General features: G+C 43.9%; 2 protein-coding genes across 4 annotated transcripts in view; one reads left to right on the forward strand and one right to left on the reverse strand.

The window, feature by feature from the left end:
- The window catches only part of RHBDD1 (rhomboid domain containing 1), a 141,867-nt gene that overhangs the window by 63,294 nt on the left and 60,880 nt on the right, over window positions 1–17,693 (reverse strand). For all 3 annotated transcript variants that reach the window (XM_065930446.1, XM_065930447.1, XM_065930445.1), the window contains exons 4-5: window positions 17,228–17,316; window positions 13,876–13,932 (exon numbers count right to left, since the gene is read on the reverse strand). In XM_065930446.1, coding sequence (XP_065786518.1) covers window positions 13,876–13,932; window positions 17,228–17,316 — 146 coding nt within the window. The remainder of the gene's footprint in view (window positions 1–13,875; window positions 13,933–17,227; window positions 17,317–17,693) is intronic.
- Window positions 1,565–4,062, forward strand: LOC136163185 (uncharacterized). The gene is made up of 2 exons (XM_065927626.1): window positions 1,565–3,092; window positions 3,841–4,062. Exons 1-2 carry the CDS (start codon window positions 1,585–1,587, stop codon window positions 3,953–3,955), a joined length of 1,623 nt encoding a protein of 540 aa, XP_065783698.1. The 5' UTR covers window positions 1,565–1,584; the 3' UTR covers window positions 3,956–4,062.

A 17,693-nucleotide genomic window follows, 5' to 3' on the forward strand; every position in this document is an offset into this window, starting at 1 on the left:
TAATAATAGGGAGACCCCAGAAGAAAGGGAAGAACGAATTCGACGGGAGGAAAGGGAATTAGCTGAGAAGATCAGGAAAGAAGATAGGGAACATAGGGCGAGGGAAAACCGGAAGAACCAGAGGGAGCTAGCCCAGATCCTTTTTGCTGGGATAAAGGCCGGAACAGAATTGAGGGAACCTCGAGACCCCCGGATGGGAGAAAAAGAAAAACCAAAAAGGCAGGCCCTAAAGAAGGATCAGTGCGCCTACTGCAAAGAACAGGGGCACTGGAAAAACGAGTGCCCTAAGAGGGACTCAAAGAGAGGAATGACCCAGAGAGAGAAAATTTCCCCTGGAACTCGAGTTCTATATGCGGGGGAAGACAGTGACTAGGGGAGTCAAGACTCAGTGCCCCTCCCCGAGTCCTGGGTAACCATACATGTGGAGGGGAAACCCGTTGGCTTCATGGTAGATACTGGCGCCCAACACTCTGTTTTAAATAAAAAACTGGGACCAATGTCTAAAAAAACCAGCTTAGTGCAAGGAGCCACGGGGACAAAAAGATATTGTTGGACCACAGAACGGAAAGTAAATCTGGGGACCCACCAGGTGTCCCATTCGTTTTTGGTGATACCAGAATGCCCAGCCCCTCTACTTGGACGGGACTTGTTGACTAAAGTTAATGCTCAGATCCATTTTGACCCTGGGGGAATGTCAGTCACGGATGGACTTGGACAACCGATACATGTCTTGTCCCTAGCCTTAAGAGATGAATACAGACTTTTTGTGCCTAAGCCCTCAGAGACCATAGCACTAGATGTACAACCGTGGGTCCATAAATACCCATTGGCCTGGGCAGAAACGGCAGGGATGGGACTAGTCAAACAGAGACATCCGGTCGTCATCGAGCTAAAGGCAGAGGCAGTTCCTGTGAGGGTGAAACAGTACCCCATGAGCCAGGAAGCTCGGCGGGGGATCACTCCCCACATTCGACGTCTCATGGATGCCGGAATTCTCAGGCGATGCCAATCCCCTTGGAACACCCCCTTACTGCCGGTGAAGAAGCCAGGGGGGACAGATTACAGACCTGTCCAAGACCTGCGAGAGTCAACAAGCGGGTGAGTGACATACACCCCACTGTCCCTAACCCATATACCCTCCTGAGCAGTTTACTGCCTGAGTACACTTGGTATACTGTGTTGGACTTGAAGGATGCCTTTTTCAGCCTACCCCTGGCGGCCCAGAGCCAGGAGATATTTGCCTTTGAGTGGACTGAGGGGGAGGGCCAACCGGTAGTACAATTAACTTGGACCCGTCTCCCACAGGGGTTCAAGAATTCCCCTACCTTGTTTAATGAGGCTCTGAGTGAGGACCTCTGCGAATATCGGGCTTGCCACCCAGAGGTCATTCTGCTACAATATGTAGATGACCTCATGTTGGCTGGAACCACAGAGGAGGCATGCAGCCGTGCCACCGGGGACCTCTTACAGACCCTAGGCATCTTGGGGTATCGTGCTAGCGCAAAGAAGGCACAAATAGCCCGGCAAGAGGTCACCTATTTGGGGTATAAGATCCGGCAGGGACAAAGGTGGCTAACTCAGGCCATGAAAGAAACAATATTGCAGATACCAGAGCCCAAAACCCCTCGCCAGGTGAGAGAGTTTCTGGGGACTGTTGGATATTGCAGACTGTGGATTATGGGGTTTACTGAGAAGGCCCGGCCCTTGTATGAGGGAAGTAAAGAGACCCCAAACTGGACTTGGACTGAGCCAATGAAAAAGGCTTTCCAGACGCTTAGACAGGCCCTACTAGAAGCCCCAGCCCTTGCCCTGCCTAACCCAAATAAGCCATTCCAGCTGTTTGTAGATGAGAAGCAAGGAATAGGAAAGGGGGTCTTGACGCAACAATGGGGACCATGGAAGCGGCCGGTAGCATACCTTTCGAAGCGATTAGACCCGGTGGCCGCTGGGTGGCCCCCTTGCCTTCGCATCATTGCAGCTACAGCCCTCCTCGTCCGCGACGCTGACAAGTTGACGTATGGACAGCAACTCTCGGTGTACACCCCCCACGCCATCGAAGGGGTTTTAAAGCAGCCGCCGGGTAAGTGGATCTCCAATGCCCGCTTGACACACTACCAGGCCTTGCTGCTCGATGCCCCACGGGTGCGTTTTCAGACCCCTTGCTTCCTAAATCCGGCCACGCTCCTACCTAACCCAGAGAAGGACCGCCCTCTCCATGACTGCAATGAGATACTGGCTGAGGCCCTGGCGGCACGAAAAGACTTAACTGATGTTCCCTTAAGCAACAGTGAGCTAGTATGGTTCACCGATGGGAGCAGCTATGTAAAAGATGGGCAAAGGAAGGCGGGAGCCGCCATAGTTGATGATTCAGGGCAGACAATATGGGCTGAGACACTTCCCCCAAACACTTCTGCGCAAAAAGCAGAATTGATTGCCCTAATACAGGCTCTAGAGCAAGCCAAAGGGAAGAGAGTCACCATTTATACTGACAGCCGATATGCTTTCAGCACTGCCCATATTCAAGGTCCCATATACCAAGAAAGGGGATTTCGGACAGCTGAGGGAAAAGAGGTCAAAAATCTGCCCGAGATTCGCAGGCTCCTGGAGGCTGTCCAACTGCCCCGGGCAGTAGCAATAGTACATGTCCCCGGTCACCAGAAAGGAGAAGACCTTAAGGCGCGGGGCAATCGTGCCGCTGATGCGGCCGCTCGAGAAGCGGCTAGCCGGGACTACGCCGCCCCCATATTAGCTGTGGGACTTCCACCTCCTGGTATGGGGACTCTGCCGCCAGTCCCCGACTATTCCCTCCCTGATCTCGCTTGGATCAACAAGGATGCCACCCTCCAGAAGGATGACCAAGATGGATGGTACCGGGACCAAAACAACAACCTGATATTGCCTGCCACCCTGGGTCGTCACCTGTGTGAACACCTGCACACAACTACCCACTTGGGAGAAAAAAAGACCCTAACACTTCTCCAGACGGCCTGCCTGAGGTTCCCTCGACAAAATGCAGCTGTACGAGAGATAATTCAAGCCTGCGAAGCGTGCCAGCTGATGAGGGCAGAGAAGAAGCAGCACTCGGGAATGAGGTACCGGGGGGAGGAGCCAGGGCAACACTGGGAGATAGATTTCACTGAGGTAAGGCCAGGCAAGTACGGGTATCGCTATCTGTTGGTTCTGGTAGATACCTTCTCGGGGTGGGTAGAAGCTTTCCCCACTAAGGGAGAGACAGCAATAGTGGTTGCTAAGAAGATCTTAGAGGAGATAGTGCCTAGGTATGGGCTGCCGGTGACTATGGGCTCTGATAACGGACCTGCCTTTGTGAGCCAGATTGTACAAGGGCTGGCCCAAGCTCTGGGGACGAAATGGAAGTTACATTGCGAATATAATCCCCAGAGCTCAGGACAGGTTGAGAGAATGAATCGGACCCTAAAAGAAACTTTGACAAAGTTGGCAATAGAGACTGGCGGGGACTGGGTGACCCTCCTTCCCTTTGCACTCTTTCGGGCGCGTAACACCCCTTATAAGCTGAATCTTACTCCTTTTGAGATTTTATATGGGAGACCCCCTCCTGTGTATCCTATTTTCGAAGGAAAATGCCTGCCACCCCCTACTTTGGGACAATTCCAGCAAACTCTGATGGCATTAAGTAAGGTGCATAACCATGTTTGGAAATTGATTCGAGAGATACACGAGGGCCAAAACAGGAGGGCTCTTCCCTCACATAATATTGGCCCAGGTGATTGGGTTTGGGTAAAACGACACCAATCTAGAGTATTAGAACCTAGATGGAAAGGCCCTTATGTTGTTCTCCTTACCACTCCTACTGCTGTCAAGGTCGACGGAATTGGACCCTGGGTTCACTGCAATCACGTGCGGCAAGCCACGCCGGAAGAACAGGAAAAAGCACGAGCAGAATGGAAGGCGAGTCCTCACCCGTCAAATCCTTTGAAACTGAAACTCGCCCGCCGGGAGGCCTCCTAATTCTCCTGCTGATGGCAGCTCTCATCGACCCAGGAGCGACCAGTCATAACCCCCATCAACCTGCTAAGATCACCTGGAAACTCAGCGACGGGCAAACTCATGAGCTGCTCAATGAGACATCAGGAATCCACCCTCCGAACACCTGGTGGCCGGACCTGAACTTCGACCTCTCAAGCCTCTTCGCAAAGCAGGACGGTCTCTATGATAAGTATTATAGGGATGGGATAAAAAACCATAGGTTGGGGTTCTGGGCTTGCCCGGGCTATGTAAGAAATAACTGGAAAACCTGTGGTGGCATAGAAAGCTATTATTGCAGGAGCTGGAGTTGTGTGACCTCTTGTGATGGACCCCAGAGGTGGGATGTCGGAAACAGAGATCTAGTTAGCTTCACCTTCAAGGACCGTAGACACCATGGCCCTCAGGTACGAGTACAATTTAACCAGGAACGGGCGAAAAAAGAAAACCGCTGGACCTCAGGACTGACTTGGGGTTTTCAGCTTCATGTAAATTGGCCCGGCCCCTACCCAGGCGAGCTTTTGATCATTAAACAGGTTATTGAGCCAGTGCAGGTACATAGTTTAGGTCCCAATCTGATCAAAACGTTACAGGGGCACAAGGCGACCCCCAAGCCAACTACCTTCAGACCAAGCTCGCCGGGAACATTTAACATCTCCTCTACTCCGAGCCTTAGAGGCAAATTGACAGAGACCCCTGGCCCTCTGGCTGTTACCATTAGCTCAACAATTCAGGACCCCCTATGGGCCTTAGTGAATGCAGCCTTTACGGTCTTAAACCATACCAACCCTAACGCGACCCAGTCCTGTTGGCTTTGTTATAATCTTCACCCACCTTTTTATGAGGCTATAGGCCTCAATGTCTCTTACCACTTGTCTTCAGGCCAGAACCCGCCCCAATGCCGATGGGAAGAACGCAAGGTTGGCCTCACAATGAATGAAGTTTGGGGACAGGGACTCTGTTTGGGCACAGTGCCACGTGATAAAACTCCCCTCTGTGCCCGGACTATCAGTAACCTACGCTTACATGGCAAAAATTGGATTGTGCCAGAGGCTGGGGGTTGGTGGATTTGTTCACATACTGGGCTAACCCCATGTTTAAATGTGAAGGTTTTTAACCAGAATCAAGAATTCTGTGTCCTGGTTGCTGTAATGCCAAAAATCTTATACCACTCTGAAGAGGTTATGTACTCACATTGGGACCGGGAATTGCTAAGACAAAAGAGAGAGCCAATCAGTGCGATTACCATGGCAGCCTTGTTCAGTCTTGGGCTGGCAGGAGCAGGGACAGGAATAGCTTCACTGTCTCTGCAAGGCCAAGGGTTTTCCTCCCTACGAGCCGCCATAGATGAAGATATAGCTCGCATAGAAAAATCAATCAGCCACTTAGAGAAGTCTCTGACTTCATTGTCTGAAGTGGTCTTGCAGAATAGGAGAGGATTAGACTTAATTTTTCTCCAACAGGGTGGGGTCTGCGCGGCTCTGGGAGAAGAATGTTGTTTCTATGCAGACCATACAGGAGTGGTAAGAGAATCTATGGCAAAAGTGAGAGAAGGGCTGGCGCAACGTAAGAGGGAACGAGAGGCCCAACAGGGATGGTTTGCGTCTTGGTTTCAACGCTCCCCCTGGCTGACCACCTTAGTTTCCACCCTCCTGGGGCCACTTATAGTGCTATTATTAACACTTACATTTGGCCCTTGTATTTTAAACCGGCTAATGTCATTTATTAAAGAACGTCTCAATACAATTCAGATTATGGTATTAAGGCAGCAATATCAGATGGTAGCCCAGGATGAAGAGAAAGATTCCTCTATAGGAACAAGAAGACAGGGGGGAATGTGAGGCTGCCAGGGTTAATTCCATGACAGGCAGCCTGGACCTAAGTTTTAGCTTTCCCCGAAATGGTAAGATTCCCCACCCCCATCAGGTAACCTGAAGCCAGCCAATCAATATGCGCCCAGTAAGAGACAAAGGGGAAAGCTGAAAAGCCCGCGAAAGCCCAGGTTTGAGAAAGCCCGCGAAAGCCCAGGTTTGAAAAAGCCCGCGAAAGTCTGTACCAATAGAATTGCTTTGTAAACATGTAACCAATCCGCTTAAGCCAGCTACTAATTGATTATGCATGTCTTATAAATTTCTGTAACAGCTTGGGCTCAGGGCTTTTCTGACCCTGCACCACTGTGATGGCGGAGGCAGAAGGCCCTGGCTCGAGTCAGTAATAAACTTCCCTTTTTTTGCGAGTTGCATTGCCTTGGAAGCCTTCTCTCTTCCCGCTCGGGGATTCGGACATCGGGCATAACACTCTCCTGCCACTGTCATACTCTTTGAAGATAATGTTTCAAATGTTTAATCAATGTGCTTCCTGTTGCTGATGAAAATTCCTACCCATCACTATGGATCCTGTGCCATATGCCTCCATATCATTCCATATCACCATAGTACAGGCCTGAGTTTAAACTTATTGCTTTAATAAGACTATAAGGGGGGGAAAAAAAGCCAACAAGAAGAACACTGGAGGGTAGAACCTGGTTAATTAAAATTTCATGTTCAGAATTTCTGGTAATTAGTTTTAAAAAATGAAATGACAATAAAATTCAGCTGGATAATCTAACTATAAGTGCTTATATAAATATTTGTCATGTAAAGTATCTGTGTCTATTGGTTGTGTTTTTACAACAACTTTCAAGAGATTTAACTGACATACTATATAATTCATCAATTTAGAGCATATAACTCAATGGATTTTAGTAAATTCATAGAGTTGTGCCGTCATTACCATAAACAATTTGAGAACACTTATCATCCCCAGAGAAACCTGCACTCTTTAGTTATGAGAGAGTTAACAGGCAGGAAGGTCAGAGGTTCCTGAGTGGCAGGAGGAAATAAACTGCAAGTGGCAGTTCGTTTTACTTCTCTACACAAAATTAAAAGAGGCTTCTTTTAATTCTGTGTTGAGGACACCTGGTTCTGCCTTGAGCTAACCAATGTGTTTTTCTTATGTTAATGAAACTATGTATTTGCTTTGGAATTTGCCTTTCTTCAAAATGGTTCCCCCTAAGACTTTTCTTCTTTCCTCAAACCTTGGGCTGATAATGGCTCAACAAACCAGTATTCCTGTCAATTGTTTTATGGCCTGGGGATGACACACCTCATGCCATTCTATCTCAAAAGCGCATATTGTGGGAAAGGGGCCTGGTGCAACTCCTTCAGCCTTGAGGTATCTCTCTTATCTGATAAATAGCTTTCTATCAGACACAAAACACCTTGCTAAAAACTAGGAAGGCAGGCACTCTTTCTGTCCCCTTTTGATGTATGTCAGAGGCTTTCCCTATCTCTATTACACTTTAATAAAACTTTGCTATACAAAAAGCTCCAAGCAGTCAAGCCTCATCTCTGGACCCGGATCAAAATCCTCTCCTCCGGAGGTCACAGATCCCATGTAACACACAGCTCAGAGCAACAACCTTTCATCTTGGGGACTTGTCCGGGATATTCAAGACAAGGAAAGGATGATTGAAGCTCTAGTTCTTTACTCTCCTAGTAAACATGTTTTCTGCTATACTTTACTAACTCTATGGTGTGCCTGTGTGTGTGAAATCAACAACCTTTCACTTACTAACCCCCGATCAGCCTCAGTTCAGTTCAGTTGCTCAGTCATGTCCGACTCTGTGACACCGAGAATCGCAGCACACCAGGCTTCACCTGGAGTGACCATCACCAACTCCCAGAGCTTGCTCAAACTCATGTCCAAGTCGGTGATGACATCCAACCATCTCATCCTCTGTCATCCCCTTCTTCTCCTGCCTTCAATCTTTCCCAGCATCAGGGCCTTTTCCAATGAATCAGTTCTTCATATCAGGTAGTAAAAGTATTGAAGTTTCAGCTTTAGCGTCAGTCCTTCCAATGAATATTCAGGACTGGTTTACTTTTGGATGGACTGGTTGGATCTCCTTGCAGTCCAAGGGACTCTCAAGAGTCTTCTCCAACACCACAGTTCAAAAGCATCAATTCTTTGGCACTCAGCTTTCTTTATGGTCCAGCTGTCACATCCATACATGACCACTAGAAAAACCATAGCTTTGACTAGACGGACCTTTGTCAGTAATGTCATGTCTCTGCTTTTTAATGTTGTCTAGGTGGGTCATAGCTTTTCTTCCAAGGAGCAAGTGTCTTTTAATTTCATGACTGCAGTCACCATCTGCAGTGATTTTGAAGCCCAAGAAAATAAAGTCTGTCACTGCTTCCATTGTTTCCCCATCTATTTGCCATGAAGTGATGGGACTGGATGCCAATATCTTAGTTTTTTGAATACTGAGTTTTAGGCTGATCATCCTAGTCCTAAACAAACACTGGTCTACTTTCTGTCTCCATAGCTATGCCTATTCTGGACAATTTTATAAAAGGAATCATATAATATGTGGTGTTTCATGTATGGCTTATTTCATTCAGCATAATGTTTTCATGGTTCATCCATGTTGTAGCACAAATCCTTATTTCATTCTTTTTTGTGGCCAAGTAATATTCCATTGTATAAATATATCACATTTTGTTTATTCACTCACCGACTGATGTCTTTTGGGTTATTTCTACCATTTTACTACTGTGAATAATGCTGCTACAAATATTTGTATATAAGTTGTTATTTGGACATATGTTTTCATTTCTCTTAGGTAAGTACTTAAGAGTGGAACTACTAGGTCATATGGTAATCCTATATTTAACCATTTGAAACCACTAGAATGTTTTCCAAAGAAGTTATGCAATTTTCTATTGTTTAGGTGGCCTAAAATATTGGAGTGAGTAGCTGTTCCATTCTCCAGGGGATCTTCTCAACCCAGGGATCAAACCCAGGTCTCCCACACTGCAGGTGGATTCTTTAGGTGGCTCAACTGATAAAGAACCCACTTGCAATGTGGGAGACCTAAGTTTGATCCCTTGGCTGGGAAGATCTCCTGGAGAAGGGAATGGCTACCCACTCTAGTATTCTGGCCCGGAGAATTCTATGGACTATATAGTTCATGGGGTCACAAAGAGTTGGGCACAGCTGAGTGACTTTCACTTTCTTCACCAGCTGAGCCACCAGGGAAGCCCAGAAATTAATGGGGATTTACCAAACACCTCCTGTAACCCAACTTCTGTATTCTCTCTGACATTTCCCAAGTCAAAATATAAACATTATGATATTTAAATCAGGATAAGAATATATCCTCAAATCCCCTCAATGATTTAGGACTGAAATAGGATCTGGACACAATTTTTAATATGAACACTCTTCCTCAAATTGGTTTCTACTCAACAGAACAATCAGAAAAATTCAGCTCCCACTACTGTGTTGGGGAACACATACCAGCAAGTTTCATATCCTAAGATAAAGGAGACTATGGCACTGCTACAAACCCTGCTTTCTGTGCTTGTCATCGAAAAGCAAAAACAAAAAAAACAAAAAACAACTCCCCAAACCTTTCACATAAGGACAAATGATCAATACATAATAAATACATCTGCTTTACAAAGAACAAAAAGACAGGGACAACCATTCCAGAACATAATAGAATATTTATGGACAAATCACTAAATACCACAGGATGCTTCAGCAATCCTGAATAGAGAGACTGCCCAATTCCCTAAGAGTGCCAATTATTTTATTGCAACACGAAAAGCACACTGGGCACTTTCCCATATGGCTCATTACCACTTTCAAATCCCTGTGGAAAGTCATTTTGTTGCAGAAGGTCTAAGCAGCATTTCTACCTACCTACCCTCAAAAATATTCAGCTAATTCAAAATCCAAAATAGCCCCAAAGCTCTGAATATCTATCTACACAGATACCAGAAACACGACATACATCTGTGGAGTTTCAATTGACAGATAAATTTGCTACGACTTGAGGCAATGTTTTCTTGATAGAGATGAACATCTTTCTTCGTGCTATTTCTTATTTAAAGCACAACTGAGCAGTGCCTTCACAAAATAAAGCCTATAACTCTAAACATCTGAATATTATAAAATCTAATTTGGTACTTGCCAGACAAAACATGGGGAGACAGAAAGGGAAAGTTTTAGTGCTTTAAGTCAAAAAGACTAGTGTGGTTAAACTAGTGTGGTTCTACATGATCAGTCCCAAGTTATCAACAGGACCCATCAATATCTATTACAATGAGGACAGATCTCCTAGGACCAAAAATTTCCTACAGCTGTTCCACTGGCCCAATAAGATATTTTTAAATCTTCATAATAAACATGGCTAGAAAAACCTAACTATCAAACACTTAAAATAAATAAGTTTAAATTATATCCTGCGATGAATGCTAGTCTAATATTCTTTTGTAGTTATATACTTTGGCTCTGTAATAAAAGAAATTCTGGTTATCATTATTCTATAAACTACTCCATCTGTTCCCTATACACATACCAGGATTTCACGGCAAAAGAGATCAAGAAACACCACCAAGATCAGAAAGATTGGTAACAGCTTTTTAAACATTCATGAGGTTCTGTGACCTATAAATTCTTTTCCAGCTAAGGACGGCCATATTCAGAATAAATCATTGCCTGTAAGAGATACATATGCTCTCATAAAAGTTCCCTAGGTGACCATTAGCATGGCCACCTGGCCTTATGTAGTGCTGCCTTTGAAGAAATCCAATCACTTCAGCGGAAGAAATATAAATATGGTAATCTTACAGGGGATAGGAAAGGAAGGCGAGAGAGGCTTTTATTGTTGCCTTTCAATCTCTGGTCTGTGTGTCTGCTATGCTTATGCCTCTTTCATATGAAGGAGGCTTTTAGCAAGTTTCCCTTTTTTCTTAGGAAGTTCAAAAAAGATGAAAGCCAAGTCAGTAAGGGAAACTGCCCTCTTTGCTAAGATTAAATCAGTAGAATGTCTATGTCATATCCCTATACAAGAGAAACAGCAGGGGCTAGGAATCAGTGACCTGCATGTTTAGTGCTAGTTGTGTAGCTGAGTACCTGTATGACTTTAGCCAAAATACTTAACATTTTTAAACCTCAATTCCCAATTGTCACAGAAGATGTTGGGATGAGGTCATTGATGATAGTTCAAGCCACGTCTATGCACAAATATGTTATTATTCTCTTCATCCAGAGGATCATTCCTGTTTCTCTTGGAGATTTAAAAAATGAACCAGGAGAGAAGTCCTTTTTCCTTTAGCACTCTGAGGTATTATGAGCCATATATACTGGAGTGAATAAGGCCAATAGGAAGAGAGAAATCACGATGGGAGACAGAGCCAAAACGGTCTTCCTGTATGATTCACCTCTTCTGAGTCACATGGACTGAGAAACCTCTACTCAAACTTAAGTCAGTGTGAGCTGGCCTCCATAACCAACAACCAAAAGGACCCAGTGTCCTTCCATAAGACTGTATCAGCTCTGTTGACAACTAATCATCACACCTCCTCTTGTCAGGTGAGTTCAGATAGAAGCAAGTGAGCTTGCACTGTGTAGCAACTGTGCCTCTCCTGCACCAAGACCACAGTTGCAGGATTTAAGCATCCAGAGCATCAGAAGTAAAAGCCTCAGAGTGAAGCCTCTGGGGAACAACAGTATTCATCACTGTAGTCCATAAGCCTAGGCAATGCCAACCATCTAAGCCTATGATTTTTCTTCCTGAATCCATTAAAATCACTTGAGAAGCTTTTTTTTTTTTTTAATAAATAAATAAATAAAAGGTCCAAGCCCCTGTCCCTACCCCAATTATAACTTAACTAACTTAACTGGTCTGGGTTGAATTCAAGTCATGGACACACTGTAAAATCTTCTCAAGTGGTTCACATCAACAGCCAAGTTTGACCATCATGATCCAAGCCTTTACAACTACATCAAAAACATATCTTGATCGTAATCTTAAGAGTATCATTCTACGGAGTAAATCATTCAGTGGCACTCCACTACATTCTGGATAATTCCAGCCAGGCTTTTTCATAAAGGGTTGAAAAGCCCTTCCCTTTCACTGCTTTCCTTAACTCCATCAAGTTAAATAAGGATGCTTACTTAATGCATCAAGACCCAGCGCTCCACCTCTTCTAGATGACCTCTGGTAACTGCAACCCTGCTCCCTCCCTTCCAGGCTGAGCGCTGACTGCACTGCATCAGTATCTCTGAAATGGACTCCTACCTCTGCCAGGAAGGAGCAGCTGGCACTAGACGAGATCTTCTACCAAATCAAGTAGAAGAAGGGAGAAAACACATGAGATGGATGTTTTCAGGCATTGTATAATTGGCACTTCAAGATTCTGAATCTTGAGAGAAGGAAAATAAAGGAAATGAGCCTGAAGGCACTCTCTAGACTGTGGTTCGGGGAGCAGGGAAGGATACAGCCAGATGCAGCAGGCTCCCTGAGCAAAGGTGGAATCTGCAGGGCGGAATACAGCAAAGGAGAAAACGATGTGTACAGAAAAACCTCCAGAAATCTTCCTGGGGTCAATTGGAGATTTTGTTGAACATTAACTATCATGTTATTCTGTACTACTTGACTCCATGGTTCACCATTCTATTTCCTACACTCAGATTAGTCCTATTCACTTCTACTCTTTTGCCTTTCCAAATGCATGGCACCTACAATCAAGTCCCGGTTACAAACTCTGAGACAAGGACTATAGCTGCTTCTCTCTCTCCCACAGTGGTCAGGCTGCCAAACATGCACGCACGACCACTCTCAGAGTGCTACTGCGGAAACCAGACTGAGGATCAGAAAACTGTATGGGAAAATAAAGCAGAAGCACCAATATGGATCTCATTATATAATTCTTGGTATTTGTATTATTTAAGCCAGGGGTCGAAAAGCTACAAGTCGGAGTACAAATACAGCCCACTGCCTGATTTTATAAATAAGGTTTTACTGGAACATAACTAAGGACATCTGCTTATGAATAGTATATGGTTGGCTTCCCAGGTGGTACTAGAGGTAAAGAACCCACTTGCCAATGCAAGAGATGCAAAGACTCAGGTTCGATCCCTGGGTTGGGAAGATCCCCTGGAGGAGGAAATGGCAACCCACTCCAGTATTCTTTCCTGGAAAACCCCATGGACAGAGGAGACTGGTATGCTAAAGGCCATGGGGTCACAAAGAATAGGACATGACTGAGTGACTGAACAGTGTATGGTCGTCGTCACACTATGACGACAGGTTGCCTAATTCAAACAAAAACTATATATGGTCAACAAAGCCTTTAGACCCTCAAACAGTAGCTGTTTGGCCCTTTACAGGAAAGGTTGCTGACTCCATATTTAAACTGCAATGGTTCTCGGCAGGCAGGACTATAAAGCCACCCACTGCCTCTGGAGCTTGGGTTCTTTGACGCTTGTCTGCTGGTACTGATCCAGGATATTACAGTGCAGCCTCGTCAGGCTGGAATGTAAGGGTTTTAGCTTAAAACAGGTCATATGCTTCAATAGGAAGTCCTTTCTACCTATTTACAAAGACCTCTAGAAAAAAATACCTTCGCCTCTTTAACTATTAGAGGAATACCTATCTTAGCTTCTTAACAGTAAGTGTGATTCTTCCTGAATATGTAGGTGGAGTGGACCGTGGAGAACTATATATATATGAAAGTAACTTCTAACACTTAGCCAGTGAATGGTCTCTTAAGCTGAGTATCAAGGGGCCTGTTTCTCATATAAATCTTAACATGTCTGAGAAACCTCAAGCCAATCATTCAACATTTTCACATCCAAATATGCTCCCTGGACAGCCCCCGCATCTAGGTTCCAGGGACATTAGAGGCACAAGGACCCAATATCTGGTGTACTCTCCAGAAGCATAAACTCATATTACCTTACAGGAGCTCTGTAGTAATAAACAGTATAATTTTTAAAAACAAGTTTAACTGTATTAAATGAAATAAAGTTACTTACCTGAACTATTAAAGTAGTACTGCTGTCCTGGGTAATCAATATTGGAGGGGAAAATGCCTAAATATGAAGGAAAAAAAAAAATTTAATTGTAGCCATAGACTCTGCCCTAACCCCTATTGCCAGCTTTACTGAGGTATGATTAACAAATTAAAACTGTACATGTTTAGGTTGGTGGTGATTTTTTTAAAAGGTGTACAATGGGATGATTTAATACACATATATATTATGAAATGATAACCACAATTAAGTTAATTAACACATCTATCACTTTATATACTTACCATTGTGTGTATATACATATGAGAAAATGTAAGATCTATTCTCTTAGTAAATTTCAAGTACTATTTCAAGTATAATGAAGTGCTATTTACTATAGTCACAATGCTGAACATTACATCCCCAGAACTTACTCACCTTATAACTGAAAGCTTGTACCCTTTGACCAACATCTCTGTATTTATCCCACCCGCCACCCCCTGGAAACCACTATTCTACTCTCTGGTTCTGTGAGTTCAGCGTTTTAGATTTCACATGTAAGTGACAACATACTTAATTATCTGGCTTATTTCACTTAGCACAATGTCCTCCTGGTTCACCCACTTTGTCAAAAACAGGACTAGTTTCCTTTTTATGACTGATAATACTCCATTATACATGCACACATACCACATTTTCTTCACCCATTCATCACACATTTGGGATGTTTCCCTATATTGGCTATAGTGAACAAATGCTATCAGGAACCTGGATCTTACGGTAGTGCTGTTTTTTATTTTTTGAGGACTCCCCATGCTATTTTCCACAGCAGCTGCACCAATTCACATTCTCACTAACATCCTCACCAAACTTTGTTATCTCTTGTCTTTTTGATAATAGCTGTCTTAACAACTCCTGACTGCGACTGATGTTATAAAGCTACAGTAAACAAAACAGTATGTGCACGTGTGTGTGCCCAGTCACACAGCCGTGCCCACTTAGTCATACCCAGCTTTCTGTGACCCCTTGGACTGTAGCCTGCGACTCCTCTGTCCATGGGATTCTCCAGGCAGGACTAGTGATGTGGGTTGCCATTTCCTTCTCTAGAGGATCTTCCTGACCCAGGGATCGATCCCGTGTCTTCTTTGTCTCCTGCACTGGCAGGCAGATTCTTTACCACTGAGCCACCTGGGAAGCCCATTGTATACTATAAAACTATAGTAAACAAAAAAAGATGGTACTGGAATAAAAATAGAATAGCCCTAAATCTGTAACTACCACTCTTTCCAACAATTACTAGCTTCTTTGTAACAAAGCTCAAAGTCATTATAAATAATTTCTGAACAATTAAAATATATTCTTTTGTTTGGGGTTAGTCCTACAGGGAACAGAACGTGGTGGGGACAGTGAAACTCTAACTTATATTCTCTGAACTTCCTTAAGGTTCCTGACAACATAAGATGGTCTCTGCCTTCTACAGGACCAAGCTTGGTCTTTGAGATCTCTGTACAAGTAGAGATGCTCTGGCTATAGAGAGAACATGCCCCATAACAAGGGTGTTCGTGAGCCATGTTCTTACCCCTCCAAAGGGACTTTTCTGTTTCTTACCCCTAAAGGGCAAAAGGATAGAAAATTCAGCACTGCTGAAGGAAAGGAGAGAGGGAAGAGTAACAGGCGACACCTTCAGCGTGATGCTCCTTTCCCAGGAGTTGTCAGACAGCTGCTTTCATATATTTTCCACAGGGCTCCTGTGGCACCTCAGTTCTCAAATCACTCTAGATTTTTCTCTTGCTTTGCCAGAAAAAAAAGGCAGAGATTACAGGCTATTTGTGAACAGCACTGAATGTTTCAAGTTCTAGTATTCAATTTTCTATTTGTTATACTGAAAATAGAATTATATAAAAATAAGTCGTCTTAGAAAACAGGCAAGGTTTCAAGCAGGAAACTAAAAGTTAAAATGTTATAATTATGGGGGAAATCCTCTTTAAAAACAAAATATTTGCCTAAATTTCGTAGTATGTCTGTAAGAAAGCTTTATTAACCACTCAATCCTCAGACACCCCCATACAAAAAGGAAACAAAATATTAGACTCCCAAGAATTATTTCTTTTCCTATATCAGCACTGAGGACATGTGGGCAACAAAACTCATAACTGGATTTCCATAATTACCCTGTATCAAAAATATAATAAAACTCTACATTTTCAATACAGGAAGCTCCTGCGGCCTCCTCCAGGCACACACACCAGAAACACAGTAAGATGCAAACGTAGGAAAATAAAAACTTGCGTGGATGCAACACAGTCTGTAAAAATTACCTAAAAGTGAATACAACCAGCTAATAAAGGCAAGGGCACAATGTTTGGAAAGCTTTCTAATATCATGAATATTATACAGTTTGTAAGAATACCAGTCATCAGCACAAATAGTGAAAACAAATTATTTATGGTTCAAAAGAAAGTAAAATAGTCTCAGAAGATTGCCCATGAGTAAAAGATGAAATATTGGAACTCATATGGTCTATAGAACAAGTGTTGGCAAAACAGTTCCCTTATAAGTCACGACTAGTACAGCATTTTCAATTAAGAGAGCCAAAAAATTCGTAGGTTTCCTAAGTAAAATAAAGTATTTTCATTGAGCAGCAATTAGAAGGGAAAATTTTTTTTAATTACAAAGCAGGAGCCATGCTTCAGGAATAACAGACTTGGTCTGGTCATGCATGAATATATGTCTCGCCTGCCAAGGACCTAGTAGTCATTCTGAATTCTTTAAAATACTGACCTTGTACTTCAACACAGATTTGTCTTTCTTTTTTTAATTTTGCCTTGCACTTTGAATTCATGGAATATTACAGAAGAAAGCATATTTTAAACCTGCTTTAGTTCTCTGAATTTCAAGGAAATAGTGGTTTTCAGTGAGTGGCAATAATGCTGTGGGTATAAGTGTGTACCTCATTTGTCCCCTAAGAAACCAGCAGGTTTAAAAGTGGGGGTTTCAGTCTCCTTTTTGGAGCTGAGGACCAGCGCCAGCTGGTTCACCTCTTAGTTTAAAAAGAGCCCATTAGGGAATTCCTAAGTTGACTCACAGGGAAACTTGGGGTTAAAATGAAGATGAACTTCCAACTAGTCGTGCCAAGGTGTTCTGGGCTGTGTGCTCAGCTCAGTCGTGTCTGACTCTTTGCAGCCCCATGGACTGCAGCCCGCCAGGCTCCTCTGTCCATGGGATTTTCCAGGCAAGAACACTGGAGTGGGTTGCATTTCCTTCTCCAGGGGACCTTGCCAACTCAGGGATCGAACCAGTGCCTTTCGTGTCTCCTGTGTTGTGGCAGGTGGATTCTTTGCCACTGAGCCATGGAGAAGCCCTGTCTGCTCCATACCTGTGCACGATTCCATGATCTTCTTCAGAGGCCCTTGAGTGTACATCAGTCCAACAAGAATTCCAGCCAGATGCCCGGCAAAGGAAGTCCTAGGAGAGAAGGAGAACCTTCATGAGTGTTTGCTCTGCTGCGGAGCACCCACGGTCTTCTCAATAGCCAGGGGCGTGTCAGTGAGTCACAGTTTGCAGACTCTAGCTCTGCATCACATCTTTCATGCTGAGCAGCATTTAACTCAGTCCCAAGGACATCACTTCCTACCTTACGAGGAAAAAAAAAAAAAAAGTACAATGAATAACAAACATAACAGGTTTAAAAGGCAATCTCTCTCCTTGACCAAGAGAAGTGAGTGGTCTCCTTCAGGACAGCAGAAGCGTTTTTGTCAAAACAACCCATTATACGTCTTCCAGTTTTATGTCTGTAGCTCTTATCAGGAAGTATCAATGAAATGCATTTCCTCTGAATTAAA

Source organism: Muntiacus reevesi, chromosome 3, assembly GCF_963930625.1.
Source record: "Muntiacus reevesi chromosome 3, mMunRee1.1, whole genome shotgun sequence".
NCBI classification, from domain to species: Eukaryota; Metazoa; Chordata; class Mammalia; order Artiodactyla; family Cervidae; genus Muntiacus; species Muntiacus reevesi.